At 49.5% G+C, this 27,691-nt stretch overlaps 1 protein-coding gene and 1 pseudogene across 2 annotated transcripts in view; both read right to left on the reverse strand.

Moving 5' to 3' along the window:
• Window positions 1–11,218: 11,218 nt before the first annotated feature.
• LOC123856241 (5S ribosomal RNA) lies at window positions 11,219–11,333 on the reverse strand (annotated as a pseudogene).
• Window positions 11,334–13,469: 2,136 nt separating this feature from the next.
• The window catches only part of NUP93 (nucleoporin 93), a 113,011-nt gene continuing 98,789 nt past the window's right edge, over window positions 13,470–27,691 (reverse strand). For both annotated transcript variants that reach the window (XM_045891088.3, XM_064581161.1), the window contains 13 exons: window positions 26,863–27,020; window positions 25,544–25,709; window positions 25,182–25,275; window positions 24,269–24,460; window positions 23,347–23,473; window positions 23,161–23,233; window positions 22,826–22,870; window positions 20,889–21,005; window positions 20,005–20,123; window positions 18,970–19,087; window positions 18,457–18,540; window positions 16,864–16,992; window positions 13,470–13,750 (listed from right to left, as the gene is read on the reverse strand). In XM_045891088.3, the coding sequence (XP_045747044.1) occupies window positions 13,640–13,750; window positions 16,864–16,992; window positions 18,457–18,540; window positions 18,970–19,087; window positions 20,005–20,123; window positions 20,889–21,005; window positions 22,826–22,870; window positions 23,161–23,233; window positions 23,347–23,473; window positions 24,269–24,460; window positions 25,182–25,275; window positions 25,544–25,709; window positions 26,863–27,020 (1,533 nt within the window). In that variant the 3' untranslated portion in view covers window positions 13,470–13,639. The remainder of the gene's footprint in view (window positions 13,751–16,863; window positions 16,993–18,456; window positions 18,541–18,969; window positions 19,088–20,004; window positions 20,124–20,888; window positions 21,006–22,825; window positions 22,871–23,160; window positions 23,234–23,346; window positions 23,474–24,268; window positions 24,461–25,181; window positions 25,276–25,543; window positions 25,710–26,862; window positions 27,021–27,691) is intronic.

A 27,691-nucleotide genomic window follows, 5' to 3' on the forward strand; every position in this document is an offset into this window, starting at 1 on the left:
AGGCTCCCCGAGCCCTGCGGGTCTGGGAGCCAGGACTCAGAATCCAATGGACCCCGAACAAAACCCTGAGATTGAGTCTCAAGCTCACATCTCAGGCTTCAGTTTCCATGTGACTTCGAACAAGTCACCTGCCTGGGATGTGCCTCAGCCGCAGAATGGGATCGACAGCTGCACAGATGTCGGGTATGACCCACCTGGCCAGTGTCAGCCCCCAGCTGAGAGCCTTAGGGCTCCTTGAGTCTCCCGCTTCTCAGGGGAAGGAGAACAGAGGCAGGAAAAGGAACTAAGGACTCAGTGGTCAGGAAACTCCCTAGAAGTGAAAACCCCAGACACAGGGCTGAAATGGAGTCAGGACAGGGGGCGGGGGGCGGGGGCGTTCTGCTGCAAACTCTGGATCTCAGAGCCTCCTGTCTTCATGGGCACAGAGCCACTTAAGCATTTATTGGGCTCCTTCTGTGTACCAGCACTGGAATTCACAGCCTCACCTAGCAGACAGGCCAGCAAGGTGATCGTGGCAACTGGCTGGGGGTGGGGTGAGGGGTGGGAGGGCTGCCTGGGAGAGGGAGGGGATTCTAGGGCATGGGGTCAGTGCAAGGCAAGGTGTGGTAGGGCCTGGAGCACACAATGCCATGGGGATCAGGGGAGGAGGGAAGAAAGGGGGGAAATAGGAGGTGTTTCTTCATTCACACACATTTATTGAGTGCCTACTGCATACCATGCCCTGTGCTAGGCAAGGGAGGCACTATGGAGAACAAGACAAAGACCCTGCCCTCCTGGAGCTCACATTCTAGTGGGAAGACAGACAGTAAATAAACAAACAATCCTTATAATACATTTAGTGATAAGTGCTATTAAGAAAACAAAGCTTTAGGGGAGCCTGGGTGGCTCAGTCGTTAAGCATCTGCCTTCGGCTAGGGCCATGATCCCGGAGTCCTGGGATCGAGCCCCGCATCGAGCCCCGCATCGGGCTCCCTGCTCCATGGGAGGCCTGCTTCTCCCTCTCCCACTCCCCCTGTTTGTGTTCCCTCTCTCACTGTGTCTCTCTCTCTGTCAAAAAATAAATTAAAAATCTTAAAAAAAAAAAGAAAACAAAGCTTTAAAAAAAAAAAGGAGGGGCCTTTAGGCCTCTCTGAAAATGAGGAATTTGAGCTAAGCTCCAACAATATGTGAGCAGGTATAAGTTCAGGGCTTCCAGACTGAGGGGAGAGCATATGCAAAGGCCCTGGGATCAGAGTGCAGTTGGAGCTTCAAGATAGCAAGGAGGCCGGTATGGTGGAGCAGAGGGACCAAGGAGACGGGGTTTGAGACATGAAAGGGGGAACATGGGGCCTTGGAAACTAGGGTCAGAAGTGTTTTACTCCACTATGTGGTGGTCAGATTTCTATTTGTCAAAGATCACTTTGGCTGTTGTATGGAGGATGGACTGAGGGAGGCAAGGCAAGGCAAGGCTAGTCAGGGGCCACGACAGGTGCCCTGTGGTGGTGGCTAGGCCGGGGGGAGCAGCTGTGGGTGGCGGGGTGGTGAGGGGTGTCGGGAGTCGAGGTATATTGTGAAGGCAGAGCTGACAGAACCAGCACATGGATTCACGTTGGGCAGGCGTTTGACAGAAGAAGGGGCCGTGTGGGGGAACCGGCAGCATCATTCCTGAGCAGGGAAACCTGGTAAGGCAAGGGTAAGGAGCCTGGCCTTTGTCCTGGAGTAGCGGATGCCATCTATTTCTGGAAAGCTGCGGGGGAGCAGCAGTTGTGGTGTGAGCCATGCAAGACAGAAAGAACAGGGCCAGGGAGGGCCAGGAGGGGCTATGGCAAAAGCCAGGCAGGAACAGACAACAGCCCGGCTAGGAGCCCCAGGCTCACCCCTGACTGCATCACACGGGAACCCCTAACGAATGCTGGCTCTCTGGCCCCACCCTGGAGATCCCAGGGGCCTGGGGCAGAGGAGAGGGGGTGAGGGGCTGGCCTCAGTGTTTTTGGAAGGCTTCCCAGGTGATCCTGAGGGGCAGGCTGACTGAGACGCAGGGAACCAAAGAGAACACTCTTTCACACACCAACTGCCCGCCTCCCCCCCACCCCCGCCCCACCTCAGCCCATCCCCATGTCCATGGCCGCCCGGTCCCACGAGGCTCTCCTGGAGAGGATGAGTATGATGCAACCCTGGTGTCGTGAAATAGCCGGGTAAGAGGATGCGCTGCTCGTCGGCCTGATTCACAACACCAGCTGCAGCAACATACCAGAAGTCCGCCGGCTTCCTCCTCTGGATGTGGCTCCAGCCCCGCGTAAACATCCTCCCTGTCGGATGGCCGCCCCCGGGGGCCAAGGCAGTGCCAGGGCCTAGAGCTGAGAATGAGGAAGGCAGGGTCCCTGCCCGCGGCGGGGCTCACAGACTTGATGGCAGCGGGGAAGGCGGAGTGCACACACATACCCGGTCCAGTGCCAGGGGTGGGGCTGGGGGCAGAACAACTATGGTGGGGCGGGGGGGGGGGCAGGCCCTGGGAAGCCAGAGGCTGGACCGCAACCCCTCCAGCAGCCAGGCCCAAGAAACAGATTTCCGTCCAGCCTACGGACCACGCAAGTGTGCCCGTGGCAGTCCTGGTCCTTCTACCAGACAACGTTCTAGCAGCTAGACACTCAAGTACCATGAGGCTGCTGGCCCCTAAAGCAAGAAAGGGAAACATGCTTGATGAGACATTTCCATTGTTAAAGGAGGGACTCCTTGTTCTTTTCCCTCGTGGTCAGACTTGCACTTTTTTTTTTTTAACCAACTGAGCCAACATTTGTTCTACAAGTAATTGTGGAAATTAGTAATGTATTAGACACAGTCTGGCTAGTTTGGGGGATAGTGATCATGCCTTGTCCTCAAGAGGCATACAGTTCATCAGAGAAGCAAAGCCAACAGTAACCATAACCCCAAGGCATGAGGGCATAAATCCCTGGATTCAGAGGAGGGACGATTGCCTCTGGCTGGGGCAATGGAGTAGGATGTACAAAATAGCATAGTTAGAACAAAGCTCAAAAGAAACAAGCAATCATTTAAGGAGGGAGAGTGTCATATGTCCGCTGGGAGCTTCTTGGCAGGCAAGGCAAAAAGCAGGATTATGATCAGTAGTCATTATCCAATGAAAGAGTGAGGTTTCATTTCCCCCCCCGCTTCCCTTTCTCATAAAGAAAAGGCATCTCCACCAGCAATTTACCCCTCCATCTGGGCTTAGCTGAGCAGATCGCCAATACAGTCCAGCCACACCAACACAAACTGAAGCCATAATTCTAACAAAAATTCCGTCCTGTAGTAACAGATATGACCACATGTCCTTCTATCCTGATGGCTCTGCCAACATGCTCTCCAAGAGACCAAGAAGCCAAACTCATTCTCTCCTGCCCCCAGCCTCTCACTTTTATAAGACCAGGGCTCCAACCCCTGAACTCTAGAGACTAACCTTTCATTTTTAAATACATCTTTAGGTTTCCTAAGTTTACTGTAACCCTTTTTGCCTCTCTTGAAAGCAACAGGAGAAACATAGTTATTCTGCTTGATTTTGAATTCCATTGTGTATTTCTAATCAGAATACTCTTTAATGGGCTCTTTCATGGAGCCCGGGAGCTCCCACAGCTGGGATCAAGGGCTCTAGAATCACAGAGCTGCCTTTCAAAGCTCAACTCCTCCATCCTGCCCCCCAAGCCAGGCCCAGCCCTAGACATAGGGAGGTAGTGGGGAGGATGTGAGCCAAAAGATCCCCGGCCCTGGCTCTGCACCACCTACCTTCTGACCTCAGCCCTGTCCCTATACACACCTTAGTTTCATCGTCAAATGGGTAATTCCTCTCGGTCAATGGTTTTTTTGAAGCTCAGGAGAGGGAGTGAAAGAAGTATTTTAGAGGATATTAATGGAGCTCTGCAGTGTAAACGATATGTATATAATTTTATCCTAGCTCTTCAGCTACCAGGAAAGAAAAGTGGAAGAAGACCAACCCACTCTCGACTGCTTACGGCAGTGCTTTCTGGTGAGGGCAGTTGCTAAAGTTTATTAAACAACAATGAAAGAAGTTAAGGCAGGGGAGAAGTGATAGGAAGAGTTGCTCAGGATTAGGAAGCAGAAACTCCAAAGAGAGTTGGCTTTGGTCTTTTGCAGTCATCAGAGCTCAGGCTTTGACAGAAGCTGCATGTAAGGGCAGCACACATTCAGAGGATCCTAGAAACCCAGAGTGGGACGGGCTCCTCCCTCCATTGGTGCCTCTTCACCTGATATTTGAAATAAACTGCTGACCACCATCACAGCCCAAGGCAGAATCCCAAAGGATCTTTTGCCATGGTTACCTGGCACCCCAGGGGTCAGGTGCAGGGTGACACTTGCCACTGAGTTTGCTTTGTGCAAACGTGAGGAGAGGGGTTGGATCTAAGGGGACTCTCCCCTCCAGATTGGGTCACTGTGGCTGGGTGGGGGTCCCGTGGGGTGTAGAGCCCCACAGCAGGAAGTTTGAGGGGCTGTGTGTGGAAAGGAAGTTGGGTCCTTACCCCTAGGGAGTTCTTAGCGGCACCACTGAGCATGTGCACTAGAGAGGCTCAGAGAAAGCCCCCACTTGCCGATGGTGGACACAGGAAGGCTGGGGGCAGTTGGACACTCCCAGGGATTCAATCAGAGTTGTCAGATGGTCATTCACTTGTGATTTCCTGCGAAACGTGCACCCTACCCGCCCCCCCCCCACCACAGTGCGGCTCTTCAACTGATGCTATTTTTACTGGTTAACCACTAGTATGAAAGACTGTGCTAGACAGCTGCCCTTGACCTTGGTGGGTACACGATGGGCAAGCTGGTGGGCTCGGGTGCAATGCATATTTTTCCTAAACAGAATTTTTATCTTCCTATTTAGTGCATCTCAGACATTCTAGGATTTATTGAAAACCTGTGTTGAGAAGCGGGGAAGGGGCTTCCATACTTAAGAGGCCTAGAGGCTGACTACTCTCTGCTTTCAGCCAGAACAAGGGTTCTTGACCCAAGGAAAATAATCTGGGGAGCTTCTAAAAAAAACCAGTCACTGCGTAAGCCCCTCCCCAGACCAACTAAGGCACATGCTCAGGGCGCAGAGCCTCGGATCTCAATAGTTTTAAGAGCTCCCTGGGTGATTTTAACGCATAGCCAGGGCTGAGACTGGGAGAGCCGGAGCTAGAAGCTCGAGGAAAGATGTGTTGACCGAGGCTCCGTGCAGCACAAAGTGTGGCTCTTCTTCATAAAGGTAATGCTGATTCAGTTTCTTAAAAACTATCTTCTGTGTTGTAAAAGGTTTTCAAAAGAACTTTTTCTCCTGGGTCAACACGTGATTACAAAAGCAGGTCACTGGGCTTTTGTGCTGAATTCATTGCCCAAAGGCCAGCGAGCAGCCTTTAAATGATTGATTTGTACAAACAAGTGTGTGCCCCCAAATCAGACCACCCCCCCATCCCCCTGCCTGGGGACCACACCTCCCCCCAGATGCCCCCCAGTCCCACTCACCTCTTGAACAAGGTGCTTGGCCAGGAAGGGTTGAACAGGAGGCCTAGGGCCCCTGGCAGGTCTCCACCTGGCTCCAGGGCCCCTCAACTCACCTGAGTCCTGCTGTTTTCCTGCTTCAAGGTCGTAGGAGAGGTTAACAGCTGCATGACACGGCTGGTGGGTGCTGGGCCAAGAGGGGAGCCGGGGTTCACTGTGTCCTGGGTTAGCATGACAGACACACCCACACACACCCCCCCCGTCTGCGGGTCTGAACCCTGGTCACCTGCAGATGGCTCCCGCATCCCCCAGCCACAGGAAACCCTGCCTGGGATCTTCTTTAGCTGGCTTTGTCTTACAGCATTTCTTAAGGCTTCCTATTTTATTATGGTGGGTCTGTGGGTGCATGCACACGCACCTGCTTATCTCTTTCCCCCAACCACACTGTGAGCTTAAGCAGGGACTGTGCCTCAGTCTCAAGAATCGCCCCATAGCTCTTAGCCCCGAGGCCTCTGGTGGGTGCTGAATGGCTGAGGGAAGCTACAGGAAAAGGACCTTTGCTGGGTCTCAGAACTTCAGGAAAATGTAACCTCCTTGAGGGCAGGGACCTCGGTTCATTTCACCACGGTGTGCCTGGGGCACAGGGTAGATGCTCCCACATTCTCCACTTAGCAGTCACTGAATCAACAGGAATCACAAGCTGAACTTGACATGTCAATGTCTGTTGCCTAATAGCAAAGTTTTAGCCTACCAATTGTGACCTAATTTTGTTTTTTTGGGGGGGTGGTGAAAAGCCATCCCTGGGGTGGGGTAATTGGTCTACCCCACACCCATGTGAAGAACCTGTTGGGAAGGACAGAAGTCAAACGGAAGAGGACATACCTAGAGCCCCAGAGACCTGTCTAACGGAGGCTGGGAGGGGTGCCTGGGCAGCTTAGGTCATGATCCTGGAGTCCCGCATCTCTGCAGGGGAGCCTGCTTCTCCCTCTGACCCTCCCCCATCTCATGCACTCTCTTGCTCTCATTCTCTCTCTCAAATAAATAAATAAAATCTTAAAAATAAATAAATAAAGGAGGCTGGGAGCCGGGTGGCCAACATTAACTTTTCTGGAGTTCTGGAGTATCACGCTGTGATAGGCAGTAGGTAGGTGACTTCTATAAACGCTATCCCTGCCTTCTACCTGAGCAAACTGGTTTAGAGCAGTCAGACGACTTGCCCTCAGTCATTCCATCACCCAGAGGTGAAGAAGGGGCTTGAACCCAACTTCCGGCCCAGCTCCGGAGTTTGTGGTTGGCTCTTGGAGATGCCCTGCTGAGGGCTCAGTCCATCCAGGGCTCTGCGTGCTGAAAGCCTTCGCTCTTGGGGCTGTTCTCCTACTGTCCTCGCCCTGCCCTCTCAGCACCTGCTCCGGCGCTGAGCTCTCTCCTTTCCGGATGGAGGTGTCCGGGAAGTCTGGAAATCCTTCTTGAGCAGTTTGTGCTAATATCAGCTGCTGGCCACCAGAGGGCCACATCCCAAACATCCGTATAGGAGGAACCGAAGTGCCCTCTATGGTTTGGTTTAACTTTCCTGAAAACACAAGCCAGTTTATCGGTCAGGCTGATCAGCGCGAAGGCTCAGCCACAGACCCACGATGGGTCCTCACTTGGGGTGCCCAATGACCCTGGCCCCTTTCCTTGCCACCTGGGTGGCATTTTACAAGGTTCCACTATAGAGCCTCTAACTCTGAGACCCGCACAACAGGGCCACACTCTGCCCCAGGGGTCTTCTCTCCTTCAGCCTCCACCCTCCTTGACAGTTTCCCTCGCCAACCACAGGCTCACTTGCACCTGCTCTGGGAGGTGCTACAGGGTCCTGGGAGAGACCATTAAACCCAATAAGGGGGTGTAGGGCACTTTATGAGGCCCAAATTCCCAGGTGATTCATCAGGAAATGGCTTCCCATAAGCTCCAGGGTCCAGAACAAGCTGAGGGACCCCATGCAAAGGGAGTGGGCTGAAATCGTCCTGGGAAGCCCCTTCAGGGACAGAACACTCAGGCCACCATGCAGCTGGAGCGGAATCACTCCAGAGCCTCTCACTAGGACAAGGTCCCCCCTGGTGGAGAGAGATGAACACCTCCTACCTCCTCAGCCATTTGCATATCCCCAATCCCAATCCCAAGCCCAGACCCTGAAAACGCCCCTCCCAGTCAGAAATGCAGGCAGATACTGTCCAAGAGAGCAGGAAACACCTGTCCTGTGACCAGGCCCCTTCTCTCCCACCATCTGACCAAAGCATAGCCCCCAATCCTGCCTCCCCTTCCCCAAGGCCAATAACTGGCTCTCAGCCCCCATTTCAAATGCTTTCTACTGAGAGTCCCAAATAAACATCACAGACTTTTAGCAGTTCCCAGTTCCAGGACGCATGCCACATGCTGGGTTGATCACCAAAGGCTCTTATCATCACCCCACCACACCTCCAGCCAGACTCTGACCTTCCTCAGACCCCTGGCCAGGGGACTGAACTCGGAGGCCAGTGAGGGAGAGCAAGACTTCGGAGTTGGGACGGGAGTCCTGTACTTACACAGACCCATGGGGACTTCGCAGACCCAGGGACCCGGCAGGCCGTAGCCTTCCTTGCAAGGAGTGGAGAAGGGGCCTGGCTGGGAAGAGGCATTTCAGCTGCCTTGTGAGGAGCCTCAGGCTGGGCCTCAGCTAAGAACACTCCCAGGAAGGACGGCCCAAGAGAGGTTTCTGCTCCCCTGAAGGACTGAACAAAGGGCGCTCATGGCATTTTGGGAGAACATTCCAGAAATTTACTGGCTGTAGACAGGGGTGGTGGTAAAAGAACCACCCCAAACAGAGTAAATGCAGAAGTTACTTTACAGAGAGGAACATGCAGAATGCATACACTGACTCTCTCCCACCTGCCCCTTCTCCCCACAAACACCACACAGTGACAACGTCAGAAAAGCAAAGACACAAGGAAATAACTGAGTAAAGCAAAGAATTCTCCCCACTGCGTTTCTAAGAAAAGTTACTAACCAAGTGAGAAAAGGCTGTATTTTGCCTCCTTCTTCTCTATTTATAAAATACACATTTGAAATTCCTGATGGAAAAATACCCAGTAGATGATAGCAGCTGGGGTCAACCGGGGCCCACAATCATCCCACGCAGCCAGTCAGCCTGGCTCTTGGAAACTGAATTCCAGTTACTGCCCTCTCTCAAGTGACTTCATATCTCACTGTCATTTCCGCTGCCCACAGAAGCACAAACAGTGCAACAAATCAGTGTAATCCAATTTAGCTGGAGAGCTCCTGGAGCCTCGGCCAAACCCGGACGCCTCCAGGCAGCAAAAGCCAGCAGAGGCCAGCCTGGATAGGGCAGCCAAGTAAAATTGGGACATACTTATAACTAAGAACTTATTGTTCCTGGGAAATTTAAATTTAACTGGATGTCCTGTATTTTTACTTGCTAAATCTGGCCCAGATGAAGAGGCCTTCCTTAGCTGTAGGCCCTGCAGCTTTGGATGCCACCTGAGAGCCTCTCTAGGCCAGGTAGGCTGGGACCACCAAAGGGACCATGATATGTCTGTTTCTCTGCTAGAAGTCCTCTCTGGGATCAGTGGCTCCCTACTCCCTGCTCAAATAGAAGCCACTGCCTGAGGCACTCTTTTACTCTCCCATCCCCCAAAAACAGATTCTCAAAACCCCAAGGGTAAAGGCAACAAGGAGGAGAGTACGCCAGTGCAATGCTGGGTTTTGGCCAGCCCTCCCTACCCCTTTTTCCTTAAGATCTGGCCTTTATTGTTAACAGTAAATCAAATTTCTACCCCCTTCCTCTCAAAATCTCCCTGCATACTGTGCAGCTCTGTACCTTTCCTTCTTTGAAGCATTGGCTGTGTCATCTGACCCCAAAAGACACTCCTCCCCATCTTCCTTCAGATTGAATGCCTATTAAAGCCCCTGACCTGAAATGGGGAGTCTGAATCCAGGCACGTGGATGTGGGGAGGGGGCTGGCACAGGAAGCAAAAGCAAAAATCTGCTTGTTCAAACATTTGCTGAGCAATCCATTGTGGGCTATATACCCAGAAGGCACACAGAAGTGATTTCAAAAATCAAGGTTAGGACAAAAAATTTCTCTCTTCCTGGGTTAGCAACTTCAAGCCACCAGTATTTCCACTTAGGTGATCATGACAAATACAGGAATGGGGCGGCGGGGGGAAAGCCCACTTTCTTAGACTTGTGAGCAATTTTGGGAGGGCAACGTGATTACCCTGGCTATCCCCAGCAACCAAGCAGGGCCCAGTGCGTGCAGGGGCTCTGTAGCTGGTGAGCTGAGCCTGGGCCAGCACACGGACACCTGGGCCTTGTTCAGCCAGGCCCTGGACTCTAGCCAGCCACGTCAGCCATCTAACAAGGGGAGGAGAGGTGCAGATCATTTGAGTTTCGTTTTCAGAACATTTTAGTTAGTGGTTTTAAGTTTCTTTCCACCAACCTTTCCAGTTAGAAACAAGTGGCAGGAAGACAGATGTCTTTCCCTTCTCTCCCTGCCCTGTGAGGGATACTAGTTTACTATAAAAAGGTCAGAAGATGGGCTGGACACAGGTAACTTCTGAATTCAGCCTAGAATGAAGAAAAGGGGGACATTCGGGACCCCCCAAAAGCCTCATTTTTCTTGAGGGCTACACAATTCCTATTTAATGAGTTGCTGTCTTCTTCCTGACATTTCCAAATTGCAGGTACAAGAGCCTTATTTTATGGATATATAGTGAGCACTTTGAATAATACTGTAACATGCACACTTTCTCCCAGTTTGCTGGACACAGGGCCCAATCTCTGTGGCGGACTAAAGCTGAATGAGAGTCCAGTCAGTGTGGGGCCTGCCAGCAGTTTGGCAGGCCTGGGGCAACTCACCAGCCTGGGGTTTGATTCAGGCATCTGGCATGCTGGAGTCACTTCCCGAGCGGCACGAGGACATTTGGCAGTGATGCGAACTACCTAATGAGCTAGACAAAAGTTCTGATGCCTAATGGAGAAACAAGGACTGTGGAGATCCAATCTATGGTAGTAGAATGTTGGCACATCTGCACATAATTGCTAGATTTAGTATTAAGGTTTGGCCAGAAGAGTTTACTCAAATAGAGCAAGGAGGGGGGCGGGGGGGAATCCAGAGTGAATAGTCCTCAGTTTGGGAGGGGTGGGGGTAAATCAGCAAATACTGGATACTGTGGGGGAAAAGTCTACAGTACTGTAGGTAAAGTAACCAAAACCCTATTTAAATGGTGCATCAAAAGAGTAACAACAATTGCTATACTGCCATGAAGTCTCTAATGAGACTGGTCAGTTCCAGAGGGGCAGGGGCAGGGGCAGGGGCAGGGCCTACTTTCAGGCCCCAGTGTGGACGGGCACTTCCTGCTCTTGGATGAGCCTGTCCAGCTCAGAAGTGATAAAACCAAAGGGCCCCGCCTGAGAGAGCTCACCAGTTCCTCTCGTTTTCCCTTTGAAGTCAAGCGGCCAGAGCTGTTTTACTTAAAAATAAATAAATAAAAGGAACAGAATCCTTGAAATCCAGTCTCAAGCAAGGCCTCTGAAAAGGACACTGATGGGAGTCAGTACTTCCCTTTGAGTGTCTCAGTGGGTTGATTATGAGCCACTCTGAGGTAGGCACTAACCCTGTTAGTCTCCAAGCCTTTTTGGGCAAGGGGGGTGGGGGCGAGCTCTGGCAGCAAAGGGAGAGGAAAGGAGGCCAAAGGGGAAAGAAAAGGCAAAGAAAAAAGCCTACAGCACCCAGTATTCCCAGGCGGTCTCCCATCCAAGTACTAACCAGGCCCGACCGTGCTTAGCTTCCGAGATCAAATGAGATAGAGAGCGTTCAGGGTGGTTTTGAGGCCCTTGATTTTGTTAGAAAGATTGGAATCTCATCCCTGGAAGATGAGACTCCCAGTGCCACTCTCTCTGTCTCTGCATAAGCAGTCGTAAGATCACGGACCACCGTCAAGGGAAAGGATTTAGCTCCCTGAATGGGTGAGCGGAAGATGACTTTTACCTAATGACCTGTCACAGGACCATGATTTCTGGGCACAAGCTGTAACCATGGATACACGGGAACCTGTTATGTTGTGGCCTTGCAAACAGTCTTGGTCTCCTGCGTCTCTACACCAAACAGGCCATGCGTCACCACAGAACCAGCCCTGGGATTTGTTCTGGGAGTCTGGCCCTTCTGGTATGAACCCAGTTATCTTATTGCTCCTACCGATGGCTCTCTCTGGGTAAGTCCTTGGTGCCAACCAGGGACAGCGTTCCTCTCAACTCCACACAGCTCCATCAGGGCAGTTCAAGGTCTGGTTTCTTTTCTCCTGATTTTTTTGTCTCCTCCACAGGTAGAAGGTGGAAGGGTGGAAGGGTGGAGGGCCCAAACCCCTATGCAGGGCTCACAGGCAGTTCTATTTGGAGCTAGCAGAACGGCATGACGCAAGGAAAGGCAAATTCCCAATGAATTCTCACGGTGGGCCTGAAGAACAAGTGGGAGCCGGGGAGCAAATACGTATTTGAACTCGAGCCTCCTCACGTTGGTGGCACTGTTACAGGTCCATCTGTGAAGAAGACCTAATATTTAAAAGCAGAACATGAAGTCGCACTTTGTGCAAAGTCCACCGAGTACTCTTTTTGTAAAGCACTGTTGAAGCAAATTGTGGGGACTTGTTTAAAAGATAAATCAGCACATATAAACAGGGTACAACTTGCTAAATCAAGTCCCCTGCAGGGCTCATCTTCTGAGACTTTCTTAGTGAAGCGCAACTGCAGGCGAGTTCCAGGGGGAACAGGTGGGACAGGAGGAAGGCGGAGGCAGCCCCTGCCGACCCTCAGGCCACGTCCTTGATGGATCAGGGATTTCAACTGACGAACAGCAGATGGTCCCATTATTATTTTGGGAAAGATTAATGCTTTCCCAAAAGGAAAGTTAACAATTATTTTAACAACTACAGGACAGCAAGGGTATCCATGCCCTGTGATGAGAGAGAAACTTCTCTCCAGGAAGAAAAGCACCTTTGGAGACTCTGGGACCTTAACATCCTCCTGGGAGAGCCGGCCTCAGGAACAGTCGGTAAAACCAGCATGGCTGGCTGCTGCCTGATTTCCTGCAGCTTGCTTGGCCCATTCAGGAACAAACAATCATCCTTATCTTCTCTCTAGTTCAGTATAGGGCTTCAGGACTGGTGGTGGGAGAAACACAGCCAGTGATGGGAGAAAACCTCTGCTCAGGGACCAGGCACCCTCAGTGCCGATGCCCAATGGGGTCTGGATTCTGTACATCAGCACTCGGAATGTGAACCATGAGCTTGCCTGGCCAGTGCGCCTCATGAGTGAGCAATCGGGAAGGGTGGGTTGTCCAAGTAGAGGAACCAACCACCAGAGAAGGGAAAAACGAGCTCTATTAAAAGTCTTCTGGAAGAGGGGAGTGCACAGGGCCATGCAGGCACCTCAGTGGGACAGCTACAGAGGGAGAAGCACTGAGGTTTGCCCTTCCTCACATTCTAGCTGAGATACCTATCATGTTCCTTTTTAAAAAAGCTATGTTTTTCTAGGTCTGTTTTCATCTCCAGTGGGATTTCAACAGAACGGCAAACTAATTAATCCTGGAATCAGAGCAGAGGATGGTCTTAGACCACCTGGACCCCAAGGCACACCCGGGAGAAGAGGGGGGCATGGAGCATTTGCTAGTTCACACATAGACCCTAACTCGCCCAAGGCTGAGGGTGGCTTTCACAAATGAAAATGTAAAAAATGAACCGTGACCCTGCCATATGGAATACTGTATCTAAATAAAAGCAACTCCCAAAGACTCCATTTCCTTGCTCATTTTGGGTGAATTTTTAATCATTTAAGGTCAACTTTAACCAAATCATAGATGCCTATATAAGCCTATCATTCTCTGGCCCAAGCACTAGTGAAGACATTTCCTCCCACACAAATAAAAATTTTTAAAAAATTTCAAAGCAAAAAAAACAAAACAAAACAATGAAAATAAAAGAATGTGAAAACAAATACAAAGAAATTTATTGGTGCTGACAAAAATACATAATACAAAAAACAAAACAAAACAACAGAAACAAAACCAGAAACCCCATCCCAGTGGGCTCATGCGCCCGAGATACTGACAGCCTGCAGTCCCAGAAACCCCTCAAAGCACTGCACTTAATTCATGAGGACCTCCATCTGCACCAGCCTTGCATTGGTGTCCCCAGACGTCCGGTAGGGTATCATCCCCGCAAAGGTGATCAGGGCTCGGGCTTGGCTTCGGAGTTGCTGAGAGAAAGGGAAAGAAGAGAAGAAAACTGATGAACTTCCAAGTCAGGGCACTACCCGGGGAGCAATCACCATGGTCTTCCACTTTCTACCCCTTGGTGTCAGGGCCAGATATCTGATGGGTGGATGACAGTCTGACCCTCAACTGTCATGCCACCCGCATGGTGCAGTTAGCAAAGCTCGTCCACTGGGGCCCCAGTTCCAAAGCAAAGTTCCTTCTACTAAGCAAAAGACAGATGTGGTTTGCCAGGCAAGCTGCCTCGCCTGCCACATGCGACCAGCTTCAGACGCAGCCCCATGCTTCAGATGCCCTGCTCTACTTCTCCACGTCTCTTGCTCTCTCCTGGCTGGTTTCTGCCGACCTGCCTGTGTGGGGATCTGAGGTTTTCAGGCCCCCACAAAAGTGTCCAGTCCCATTCCAGCTCTCTTCCTCTCCTGCTTCTTCCCTTTTCCTTCCTTTCACTTCTCCCATTTCTTCCCTCCTAAGTGCTGGGCCCTCTTTTCCTAGGCAATAATATTTATGAGATCCTTAGATTGTTCCAGGAGGGAACAAGATTTTTTTTTTTTTTTATATGACAGAGAGAGACACAGTGAGAGAGGGAACACAAGCAGGGGGAGTGGAGGAGGGAGAAGCAGGCTTCCTGCGGAGCAGGGAGCCCAATGCGGGGCTCGATCCCAGGACCCTGGGATCATGACCTAAGCCGAAGGCAGACGCTTAACCATCTGAGCCACCCAGGCGCCCCGGGAACAAGATTTTAATTCAGGCGATTCCAGTAACAGGAAAAAAAAAAAAAGGAACAACTTTCACTCCGATTTCCAGGTGATAAATTACTAAATCTGGAATAAAGAAACTTAGAAGAATAGCTTCAGGTTGCCTCGTGTTGAGACGTGCTGGGTGCTTATAGCAGCAAGAAAGGAAACTGTATCTGGAATAGAAAGGGAAAGTCTACAAACATCTTTTAGACCAGTAACAAGACTTTTAAGGAAAACCCAAGGGTCACTTACTAGGCTTCCTAAGGACCATTCAAGAAAACTGAAAGCCAAGGGATTTTTACCTGATATGTGAAATAAACTGGCAAGTATATGTCCTAATTAATGTCCAAACCAAAAGAAATGTTTACTTTATGAGAGCAGCCATTAGATTTTCTTTAAAAGTATATAAAAGTACATGGGCGGGTGGGAGGATGGGTTAGCCTGGTGGTGGGTATTGAGGAGGGCACATTCTGCATGGAGCACTGGGTGTTATGCACAAACAATGAATCATGGAACACTACATCAAAAACTAATGATGCAATGTACGGTGATTAACATAACAATAAAAAAATAAATATAAAAAAAAGGGAAAAAAAGTACATGGGCTTTCATGCCTGATTTAAAGCTATTTACATACACTTTAGGGGTGTTCAGGCAAAGGGGCTCATCCCCTTAGTGGGCATCACTGCACTTTAAACCATGAAGCCACTCCTTGGGCAGGCAGCTTTTACACAGAAGTCTCTCCTTGACCCTACGCATCTCTATTTTTCATAAAAAAAGGAGTAGTGGGTGAGAGGAAGACAGAATGGCTTTATTCGTGATATTTAAAAACTAAGTGCCTAAAAGAGAGCTTAAGACACACAGACTGTGAGTTCAGCTGGTCTTGCAACAGTTCCCTTCAAATGCGGGACAAGGGCCCGCCAGGCCACGGCTCCACTCTGCGGGAAAGCCCTCCTCTGGCCTGTGAGCAGCACATGGAGCACCAGAAACATCCACCACTTCACCACTTGCCTGCCAAGGCCCAGACATGCTGAGCCCACCGCTGGCACATCTCCTGACATTTACTTTTTATGTGCTTCAGGCTCTTGCCTGTCCCAGGGTGGATGGGAGACCAGAGGCTGCCTCGGGGGCACACACGGATGGGCCTACCACCAGGGGACCAGTCCAAGCATCGCTCTCTACGCTGCTGCAGATGAGAAGTTCCAGCATCATTCATTACACAGCAGTTCTGTCAGGAAGTGCCTGTGGGGTCACAGCAGAGAGCCCAGACACCCTTGGAGGCAGAAGACTACATGGGGAAGTCAAGGGGAAGGTACTCTTAATTGGGTCAAACACCTTTGCCCTTTTGTTAAATCAACTGGACAATATATGCCCTGTGAGTCCCAGGCCTCTACCCAGACTTGGCTTGACCCACACAACGCTGGAGGGAGGCCCCACAAGCAGCGGAAAGGGACACTTTCAGACACGGCTCCTTCACCTCCCCCTGAGGGGCCCACAAAAGCACACTGCTTCCTGACTCTGGGCCTCAGTTCCCTCAGCTGTAAAATGGGGATTAACAATGACTGCCACAGGGACCTCTCTGGGGTCACTGTGAGGCTCAGATGAGAATAGAAACAAGGGTTTGCATCGAATTCACGTGTTGACCAAAAGTACTTATGGTTCTGCTGAAAGTGCTCAGACTCATAAATAACCTTTTCATTTTAAAATGCGTAGGACAGGGGCGCCCGGGTGGCTCAGTCTTTGGGCGTACCGCATCAGGCTCCCTGCTTGGTGGGGAGCCTGCTTCTCCCTCTCCCACTCTATCTGCCTGTGTTCCCTCTCTAGCTGTCTCTCTGTCAAATAAATAAATACAATCTTTAAAAAAATAAATAAATAAAATGCATAGGACATTCCTATGGAATCACTACAAATTGGTATTCTGTTTGATTCTTTTAAAAGGCGGTATTTGCATGGGGCGCTTGGGTGGCTCAGTTGGTTGATTTCGGCTCAGGTCAGGATCTCAGGGTCGTGAGCTTGAGCCCCACGTCGGGCTCCACGCTGAGCGTTTAGCCTGTTTAAGATTCTCTCTCTCCCTCTACCCCCTTCTCTCCTCCCCCAAGCCATGGCTTGAGTATGCTCTCTTAAAAAAAAAAAAAAATTATATTGACAGACTTCACTTTTTTTTTTAAAGCCTGAGAAGAACGGCAATACCATTAATGTTCAATTCCTTCTGAGAGACTCCTGACACAGGGTTTACCCAGCTGCTAAGCGTAAGGAAAAAGAGCATTTGGGGTCAGGAGCAGGGGTCTCATGAGGTGGCACAGAAGGCAGACTAGAAAGGTGGTTCTCAGCGATGGTTCTGGCCAATGCTGGGATCTTACAGAGTCACGGTCCTCGATGACTCGCTGGGGCCTGGATGCTGAGGATGGACTTGTCCCCTTAAGCCTCTTAAATTGTGTGAATAAGATGTTCATGGTGGCGAGAAGCACTTCTGAGAGGTTGTGCCTGATCTGCGCAGAGAAAAACACATGAAGTAAGGAAAAAGAACCAAGTCCTGGGGCTGACAACAAGCGTGTGTGTGTGTGTGTGTGCGTGTTGGGGGTGGGGTGGGGCACGCTCCAGGCAGGCCTGGGCACACCACTTCCCACAGCTGCCAGGTGGAGAACCACAGGGTCACCAAAAAGTAGCCAATGGCACCAAAATGTCAAGCGTGAGAGCAAAACCCAGGCAATGCTGCTCCGGCGAGGTGGGTCACTCTTCTGTTCCTTTCTTCGTGCCACCCCTCCTAAGTGGGGGCAGTGAGCCAAACGCATGTTGACCATATCTGGCCACTATGTACGCTTGGACTGGCCAGCAGAGTGATGAGCAAAGGATGTGGATTTCAATGTCAGCAGGTAGGGAGGCACACACTAGTTCTCCAGTCCCCACCACTGCCCGCTTAGACCTGCCCGACTGTCTCCATTGTGCATGCACAGCCCTGGCAGAGTCCTCGGGAGTGCCTACAAGGGCAGGGCAGGTGCACCACTTCAGTCCCTAACGCAGTGAACAATCCATCCCGGAGAAGGCAAGAAACAACAAAAGGGCAAGGGGCTGGGATGGAACGGATACCAGGTATGAAGGGCAGGTGGGCAAGGGGTAAGACCCTCTAAACTGGGAGTACCACAGCAGGCAACGTGTACAGAAGCTGGCCTCCCTTCTTCCTCTAAAACAGAAACATGTTTTCATAAAGGGTATTTGCTTAAGGAGTAACAGCTTTAAATGGAAACACTGTTCATGACACCCCAGAGCCAGACAGCTGGCCCTGGGGTGTCCGTGGTTCTAAAGAAGAGTTTTACCCGAACTGCATGTAGAGGCCAGTCTAGATCAGAGAAACCACAATTTCTGGGGGTAGGATCTGGGTATGAAGATTTTTTAAAGCTCTCCTGGTAATCCAGTGTACAGCCCAACTGAGTACCCTTGGGCTAGATGGTGGCAACATGCTAGAAACCCTTCAGAGAGACAGTGGCTCGGAGGGTCATGGGCTCATGATAACTGAGTCCATGGTCACTGCTCTCCTTCTCAAGACAAAACAGTTCAGAGAAGGGAAGGAAGGAAGTACATCATGGTACATGTTTCAGACACTCAAGGGAACTACTTAAAGAAGATCAGAATTAAGCACTAAGACACCCTCTAGAACAAGTAGATAACACAGAATTAAATCAGACCTCACAGATCAACCAGAAATCTGTTCCCCCAAGAAAATGTAATCACTAAAGCGACTGTTTTTTGAGTCAGGAATTTGGACAATAATCTGATGGGGATAGGTGTACTCACAGAAAAACCAACCCAGATATCTGAAATTGGACTCACCTTAGAAAACTCAATCTGGGTGGTTACTGTACAAGGACTCTTAACGTTATCAGCTACATTAAAACAAAAGCTTTCAGCAGAAGTGGGGAAAAAAAATTTCATAACGCAGAAAGAAAAGGACTCACTTCATCACTGAAATTTCTGAAGGCAGCCACTCTCTCTTCCACACTTTCCTGATTCAGGGGCACCAGCTTCAAACGATCAATTATCTGTTTAAAACAAAACCCCAACAGCCCTGTATGATACAACCATCATAGTCATTTCATCTCCTTAGACAGACAGCATCTAAAATGTTATAAAGGGCTTCTTAATAGAAAATGCTGCTCCCTCATATACACAGAGGCTTTGACTCTAATTTGCTAACTTAATTCCTAACCTCATTTTCTGAGGCAATTATAAAATTCCGAGATTTCAAGTTACTTTGAACAACCTCCAGTTTTCAGACTAATGGGGAAAGGAATAGGGGAGAAAAAGAAGAAAAAAGAGCAACACAGAAATCCCCTTTCAACTCCTAGGATCATGCTTGTCTTCTTTGCTTAACAGGCAAAGAATGTGGTAACATTTGCTTTGTTTTAAGTGTTTTGAATTTCCAAGGGCATACATTAACCCGCACTTCAAACACCCCTCTTGAAACTTACATCAAAGGCTCTGTCGATATGACCACTGTGATACTCATCAAAAAAGGTGATCAAGTCCAACAGAAGATAGAATGTGGAGTCCACAAATTTATTTGCACTGATTCCCTGAGCCCTATACCTGAAAGACAAAAAAGAGGGAAGGGGGGAACGGGGTAATTATGGAATTTCTGTGCAACCTGTAACTTTAGAATAGCATTTGAAAAATGTCAGAATCTCTTGAAATCTCCAGGGGAGGTGACTTAAGGAGTGAAAAGTAGTGTTTCTTTTCAAATGGCCAAGAAGTTAATGGTGGATTTGCTATGAATCCATCTGTAAACATTTTGCATGAAGCAACGCTTCTCTAGCCTCAGCCACCATCTCAAGCATCCAAATCTCCAGGAAGGGTGAAAGGTTCTGATGGACCAAAAGCCCGGCAGCCACCACTGGGGACTGTCTGCTAAATGGACTGTCTGCTAAGGAGTGTTCTTCTGTGCTACCCCAGGAAAGCATCTCCAACCCAGTTTTCTCTGGGTCACTTGACTAGGAGTATCTGTAGAGGGCACAAAAAGTAATGACTGTTGCCTCAGCCTGGGAGTTCCATCAGTTAAAGTCTGATAACTCAGTTATCTCACCGAGGAAGGAAGGTAGATTCTTAAACACTGGCCACTACCCCTCTAAGAATTCCCCCATCTAGCCATCACTAGCTTTGTTCCAAAATGTCTTGGAGACGGCTGCTAACAGTATATAGAGGAATACAATGCCTAGAATTAAACAGTATATAGAGGAATACAATGCCTAGAATTAAACCCAACGTGCAGGATTAGAATGTTGAGATACAGTTTCATACCCTGCCTTCTAGCGCAACTCTGAAAGTCTGATAGTACCAAGTATTGGTACGTGGGGACACAGGAACTCTCAACAGTGCTGGAGGGATGGGGAGTCTCTGGGAGACTACTTGATGTGACTAGTGAAGCGGAAGGTGCACTTGGCGGGCACTGGCGGCCTGGTGCTGGCGCTGGGCCCCCGCAGAGCCTCGGAGCCAGCTCTCAGCCTTACCGTTCCGCAATGGAGAGCGCCATGTTCTTCAGCCTCTCCTTGTTGGACTGTGGTGCGCTGATCTGGGGGACGACAGGGCTGAGTAGCTTGTTCATTAGCTCCAGCACCTTGTCAGCATTCTGTTCAATTGTTTTTAAAATTAAGGAAGGAATCAATGAAATAATCAGGAAAAGAGAAAAGGAAAAACAAAATAACCCAAAGAGGGAATTTTCTGAGATGACGGATAAAAATGGTTCTGTATCTTGATCTGGATGACGGTCACCCTCGGAAAATTTGCCAAGCTGTACACTTCATGTTTGTACATTTTTCTACATCTTAATTAGAAATAAGAAGCCAATCAAAACATCTTTAAATTTAAGAAAATGAATTATAAACCTCCTTTTGGCCTACTTTTCTCAGTTTATAAAAAAAAAAAGAACATATTCTTTTTTAGGCCACACAATGATCAGCAGTCACCATATGTTCTTATGTGGAAATACTTATTCTAGTTCTCTCAAAATGCCTCAGCTGTCATTCCCTTCCCTAACATACAGGGCTCACCAGCATGTCTGTGGCTACCAGAAGGGTAAGCAGGAAGGCATTTTCACCCAAAGTTTCACCATCGAAACGTGATGGACGTTTATTCTGCTGCCAAGTGAGACGAGAGCTCAATGCCTGCAGGATATCCTTGCAATATGTTACTCCTGTTTGGCCAGAAATACCTTATGGGCAGAAATAATTCTGTAAAATGGGAATTTCACCCTGACCGGATCATTAGCTGCCTAAGCACTAGGAGCCTTAGCAGGAGAGTGGTACAGCAGTGGCGTCATCAAAACGGTTGTGCATTTAATGCCAAAAGGCCGGCAGATCTGTTAAGTAAGGAGAAGGAAAAGGGCACATTTTACCTTGGCAAGGTCATAGAGCTTTGCTGCTTCTTCAAACAGGCCTTTATTTTCTGCCACGGAAGCAACTTTGTTGATAATAGGCTTTGTGTCACTAGTAAACTTATCTATGACTCCAGGCTGACAAGACAAATTACGGAAGGGGAGGAGGAGAGAGACGGGTGCACAGAGCTGTTATTTTAAACACAGAGAAGCAGTTGGAATCTGAAAACTACTTTCACTGAAAATGTTCGCCCTGGGCAATGCATATATGTCATCAGCTATACTCTGGCTTTCTTGAAGATGTAAGGTCCTATTAAACATATGAAAGGGGCCAAGGAAACGACACACGAGGAAGGAGACTCACGGGCGGCACAATGGAGCCAGCAATAAGACATCTGTGCTTGCTAATTGTCCAAAATGATCCAGAGGGTAGGTGAAATAGCCAATGATCTTACATTTGCTGATGAATAGGCACTAGGTGGAAAACTCAGGAGGCTCAGAGAAAATATCGGAAAGATTTTGGATTTGCTTTCTAAGACAGATGGCAAAAGAAACTCAGTGCTGAAAAAATATACGGCAAGGGGTGTAGGATATATTTTTTTTTTAAATCACCATCCACAATCACCAGCAACCAATGGTCAAGAGCGTGTAAGAGGCCTTAGGAAGCACAGAAGAGCTAGGGCAGCCTGCTCCTGCCACCCCAGAGGCAGCAAAGGACAAGAGTGAAGACCATGGGCTCCAGGGTCAAATTCCAGTTCCCCCTCCTACCAGCTGTGTGATCCTAAGGAAAAGAACCTCTCTTGCCTCCATTTCCTCACTTGAAAAGCACCTTGTTGGATTATTGTGGTGGTTAAATTAGAAAATACCTGTACAGCATTCAGCCCAGTGCCTGGCAAATGTCACTGCTCAAGAAGCACGGCCATCATCACTAGCACGGTCACTGGCCTTTCTTCTGAGCCGGAGAGTGTGAGCCCTGTGAGCTCATCTTGAGATTGCTGGGTCCAAGCCACCCGTTTATACCAGTGAGGAAAGTGAGTCCTTGAGAGAGGCAGGGGACCCCCAAGGCCACAGGGAGAGTGCCCGAGGGGGGTCAGGACTGGTTTCAGACACCCAGGCCTCTGCCCCTCTGCTAGGCCTCCCCATGCGGTGTCAGGGCTCGGGGAATCACTAAGGCTCACGGCACAGCTGCATCTCTGGGGGCAGTGCGAAGTTCTGAGCCCTCACAAACTACCTGCTGAGAGAGGTCAAGCATATTGCTAACTTTTCTATCTGGGGAGAGTAGGTGCACTAAACAGTTTCTTTCCTTGCCTATTTTCTGAGCCAAGAATAGCAGAAATGTGGCCTTCTCAGCTCAAAAAATGGCAGTCATGAAGAGTCCTCTGGACATAATAAAAAAGTTATCTAATCAGGGCACCTGGATGGCTCAGTCAGAAGAGTGTGTGATTTTGATCTCGGGGTCATGAGTTCGAGCCCTACATTGGGTGTAGAGATTACTAAAGATAAAAAAGCTATCTCATCATAGATTGACATATTTTAAAGAGAAATATAAATGTGTGTTGGGCGCCTGGGTGGCTCAGTTGGTTAAGCGACTGCCTTCGGCTCAGGTCATGATCCTGGAGTCCCGGGATCGAGTCCCACGTCAGGCTCCCCGCTCGGCGGGGAGTCCGCTTCTCCCTCTGACCCTCCCCCTTCTCGTGCTCTCTCTCTCGCTCTCATTCTCTCTCTCAAATAAATAAATAAAATCTTTAAAAAAAAAAAAAAAGAGAAATATAAATGTGTGTTAAAATCAAGGGCATTATTTGTGGCCTGGGATTTTCATTCTTTGTTTTTTAAACTATGTAATTTCATTCAGATCTGCATCTTTGTCACCTTGAATCCTGAAGTCTAACTACATTCTTTTGACAATTATACAACCCCAACTGCAAACTAACACATCACGAGAGGTGCATTTAACCCACCTTTCTACTTCCATCATTCTCTAGTTTCCCAAGAATCATATCGAACTGTGAAGACAAAAAAAGTTTACTCAATTTACTGGACATAAGCCACAATTCTGCGGAGATGAAAGAGGGGAAGAAAATAGGGGAGGCAGGAAAGAGTATTACATAAACCAGGACACAGTGAGACTGAATCAGTATTTTCACTCTCAGAAACAAAAAAAACTCAAGAGAACGGAAACCCCCCGGGGCCATATCCACCACAGCAATGTTGGGGTACCACGCAGTATCATGTTAGCACGGGTGTGCACAGTGCAAATCAAGGGTGGGGGAGGAGAGAAGAGGGACCGACTCACCTCTCGACTTTCTATCACAAGCTCACTCACGCAGCGCAAAAACATGTTTTCTCCTTGACTATCTTTCTCGTCCCTGGAAGGGGACAAGAGCAATATGATTTCTGGCATGGCCTTGAGGCCCCTAATGGTCCTCAGGATGGCAGAAACCAAAACCAGCTCAAGTAAATGGTCAAAAGAGAGTTTTACCTGAGGAAGTAAAAGTACTGGAGCGCCTCCCTCGGGTCTGTAGACTCAAACTTGCGGGTGTAGAGCATGAGTAGTCGCACAAAGTTCAGCCGCCGTATGCAGGGAGGGTCGCCGGGCTCGTGGCTGACTGCACCGTGGGGGAAAGAAATGGTCACACTCACACTGCCCCTCTGACCCAGGCAACCAGGGTCTACAGGAGCTGAATCCAAAGACTCAGCAGCATCTACTCTTGCCGCCTGGCCAACATTTGCATTAAGCTTCAGTACCCTGTCCTCCATTTCTTTCCACATAGAGTGGAGGAAACGGCGTTTTGTAGTAAATTACTAGGACGCCGGTCTCTGGTTATGGCATGTGCACGGGGGCGGTTCTGCTGCACTGCTAAGGAATCTGCAGACATTCGTCCACATTTATCTCCTGCCTCTTTTCTGACTCTCCCACCTCAGGTGGGCATGCACAGAAAGTGGCTGCTGGGGTTTCCAGTTAGGGCCGTAATGGGAACAGGACTCCCGGCTCTAGGGACTGCCTCTTCCGCTCCATTCTCCAGGCAGTCTGACTGGCCACGGGGCTGGGCCTCTGTACAGTGCTGTCTACAACGCTTTAACTTTTTTTTTTTTTTTTTAAGATTTATTTATTTATTTGAGAGAGCGAGAATGAGAGAGAGTACATGAGAGGGGGGAGGGTCAGAGGGAGAAGCAGGCTCCTGCCAAGCAGGGAGCCCGATGCGGGACTCGATCCCGGGACTCCAGGATCATGACCTGAGCCGAAGGCAGTCGCTTAACCAACTGAGCCACCCAGGCGCCCTGTCTACAACGCTTTAGAAGGACTCGGACCGTTGGCTCAAATCCCTGCCGGCTGCAGCTATGTGTTCGCCGCTGCCCGCTGTGGGGGGTGTTATGGTGACACCATGCCGACAAATACTCACGGAGCTGAGCACTCTGTCCTGAGGATTTTAAAAGCAGCTTCAGCTCAAAGAGCACCAGCGCCACGTGGACAGCGTGGCAGCGCAGCCGCTCCATGCGGAAGAGGAAAGCAATGGCGGCTTCGAACTGCGCCGTCAGGAAGAGGACTTGGAAGTAGAGGAAGGGCTGCTGGTTCACCGTGAAGTGGGACTCGCCTGGGGGACAGGAGGCAAAGCTGACTCAGGAGTCGGATGATCAGCAGCCCTGGCCCCAGGCCGAAGCCCTTGCTGACGGGACGAAGGGGCCCTGGCAGACACAGTGGACGGCCGTGGGAACCACGACCTGGCTCTACAACCTTCTCCAGCCCTCACAACACCACTGGCAAGTAGGGTCGTGCTGTAAACCCAGACCGCCTGCACTAGGGGGGAGAGGAACAGAGTTCAGGACCTTAAAATGCTACGTAAGAGAGGCTGTTTATCTCCTTCACCCTGGTAACACTCAACAAGGAGAGGAAGGAAGATTTCAAAGAGGCTTCAGTTCACTCAGATTCCCAGGTGTGTGAATTCAACAAATGCTGACCACTCGTTGGGATCTCTTCTTCCCAGAATTCTTACACACCCCCATCTGTGCTCAGGTACAGTCCTTACGAGACCCACAAGGAGGTAATAGCCAAGTCCTCGCTGTGTCTCTCCCTGAGCAAACGTCTACCAGAGCAGTTCAAAGAACTAGGGAGAAGAGCTTACTGTAAAGAGGACCACATTAATCACGTACGCTGCTGAAGCTCACATGGCCTCTACTTGAATTTAAAATCACTGTTTTGTTGAGTTAGGCTTCGAAGACCCAGAGTTCAGAGATGAAGGATTCTCCCACAGGAAAGCTAAGCTGTGACCTTAGGGGGACAAGACAGAGAAGGTGGCTCTGTTTAGGATATCTTACCATAGTCTTCCAACAACTGCTTCTGGAACTGTGAAAGAGTGAGCCTGTCTTGTGGGGAGCTGGTGCCGTCGTCGTCGAAACACACTTGGTTCAACTAAACCCCCAAGAGAAACACACGCATTGGTACGAACTACTTCACGAGCCAGGCACGCAGAGCCGTGGCTGCTCGGCAGCTCGAGCCGTGCTCACGGCTGTGGGGACTGCTAGGGAATCACACGACAGAAAACGGGCTCAGGAGACAGGAAATGTACCAGTCCTAGCCGCCTACTGGCATCACACGTTAAGCAGGTACAAGCTGCATGCAGCACACGAGCAGAGGGAAGGGGTGAATGCCCTGTTCGGGCACAGGAAGCAGCGCCTGCCTTAAGCCACAGGTAGTCCTCGGTCTTGTCAGCTACTTCGCTCTGGTTGTCGGTGATGTCACATCTGCCAATGATGCAGTACACGGCCCGCTTGTAGGGGTCCGTGTTGTTTCTGAGGGCCCTGCGGTAATGCAGTCGGAGCTTGTTTTCCGTGGCTGGAGACAACCTAAAGACACAAGGGAACACCCAGATACACACACACACACTGAAGACCCTCAAGGGCATTTGAAAGCACCCCAGGTCCCAACCACGTAACAGAGTTAGGAAGGCTTCCTTCACAGACACTGTCCCCAACCGTATCCCCTGGGTACCACCATTTTAACCTGACGTGCAGCTACCAGCCACCTGCGTCTCTGTGCCCGCCGGCTTCCTCCAGTCAAGACCTTCAGGGGCAGGTCAGAAATGCTGGGGAATTAACGCTCCAGCCCACTCCCCAGCAGTCCTCAAGCCGTGACGGACCAGAGTGAGCCTTCCCTTACCTGTCTTAGCTCCCCTCTGGCCCCCTCACTGCCTTGTACATGTAAGCTACTTGCACTCCAATCCTTGCCTCGGGGTCTCCTAGGGGAACCCTAAGCCATGAACCCTACTCTACTATGAGCAAGACAGGGGCTTAAGGTTTAAGATGATCTCTGGACATGACATTATTCACACTACCTAAAAAACTGCCTTGAAAAGTATCTCTAGCACTCCATAGGAGAAAATGGAGTGACCATCTTTTCTTTCAGATACATGTACGTATATTTAAACTGGGTTTCAGTGAATAAGAACTTAAGTCCAATTGCATTAACAAAATACAGAGAAAAATTAATCCAAGCAGTTCCTTAATGGAAGAGAACTAAAAGCAAACAAAAAAACCCCCTCACTTAGTTTCAATGATTACATTTCAAAATTACTAACTTTTCATTCTAGCCTTTGAGCTACAAAGTGTGTGACAACATTTTCATAGTGGGCCAAATGGAAAAGCACCAAATGTTAAATGAAGTGGAATACAACAGAGTTTCATTTTATAAAGCATCCTTGATACGCCTGGGGTTTACAGAGTAAGTCAAAACATGCTCCCAACCACAGTCCCTCCCACCAGTACAGAAAAATCCCCAAACACAAACACATCTAAGTCTAGACAGCAGTATCAGAGCGGGGCTCTTTTAACGTTCCCAACTGCTCTTCCCAAGACAGTTCTACTTGCTTTCTAAACTTCATTTTTTTTTCCAAGCAGGAACGTATTTTGAGCCATGCACAGGGTAAAAGGGCAAGCCAGTGGAGGCCACCCTGCTCATTCCAAGGGGCTTCTTCTGGATGTACCATCTAATTCACCATACCTTCTGTCCTTGCTGTTCATGTACTCCTGGAACCAGGTTTTAAACTCTCCCAGCTGGTGCTGGGCTCGGTTAACCACCTGTGAAGCGGCAAACAGGTCCCCACAGCGCATGCAGTAATAAATTAATGCCCACACAGGATGGCCTTCCACCTCTCCATCCTAGAAGAGGAAAGATGCTCAAATAAACAGGCAAACAAAGCTAACTGGTGGCTTTCTGATGCACTCACCTCTCCTCACATTAAAGTCACTTCAGTTTCACAACAACCCTGTTAGGCGGGGACCATTAATAGCCTCCTCCTCCCTGTGTTACAAACAAGGAAACTGAGGGAAAGGGATGTGAAGTAACTTGTCCAAAAGCTGGTAAATGCAGTCTGGCTCTAGAGCTTTTCCTCGAGAGCACTACGTGCCCCGGGTGACTGATGGCCAGCATGTGGGTTCACTGTAGAATCCCAGTAGCCAGTATCTGGGTGACATGTTCTGGGACAACTCACAGACACTCATTCTTGCAACCCTCGCAAAGCAAGGGCTGAAGACGTTTACTGAGCAGTAAGAGACCATCATTATTGCACTTGAGTTTATAAAATGTTCACTATTAATGACCAGTCAAATGGATACTGGCACTCTCATTCATTCGTCAGTTGTCCATCCACTGACTATCTTGGTTTTGGACACAGTGCTAGGCACCGAGGAGCTGAGAAGGCAGCCCCATTCCCAGTCTCCCTGTACTCGAGCTTATCTATCCTCAAAATGGTTTTGTCATCGTCTGCACGGCAGCCTGTGATTACTTTTCTCTCCACTTCTCCCCAACTCCTCCAAGGAGGTGGGTCTCA

The sequence above is a fragment of the Mirounga angustirostris genome, unplaced genomic scaffold (genome assembly GCF_029215605.1).
Source record: "Mirounga angustirostris isolate CCGP_5_RB_7025 unplaced genomic scaffold, mMirAng1.0.hap1 SCAF_16, whole genome shotgun sequence".
Classification (NCBI taxonomy): Eukaryota; Metazoa; Chordata; class Mammalia; order Carnivora; family Phocidae; genus Mirounga; species Mirounga angustirostris.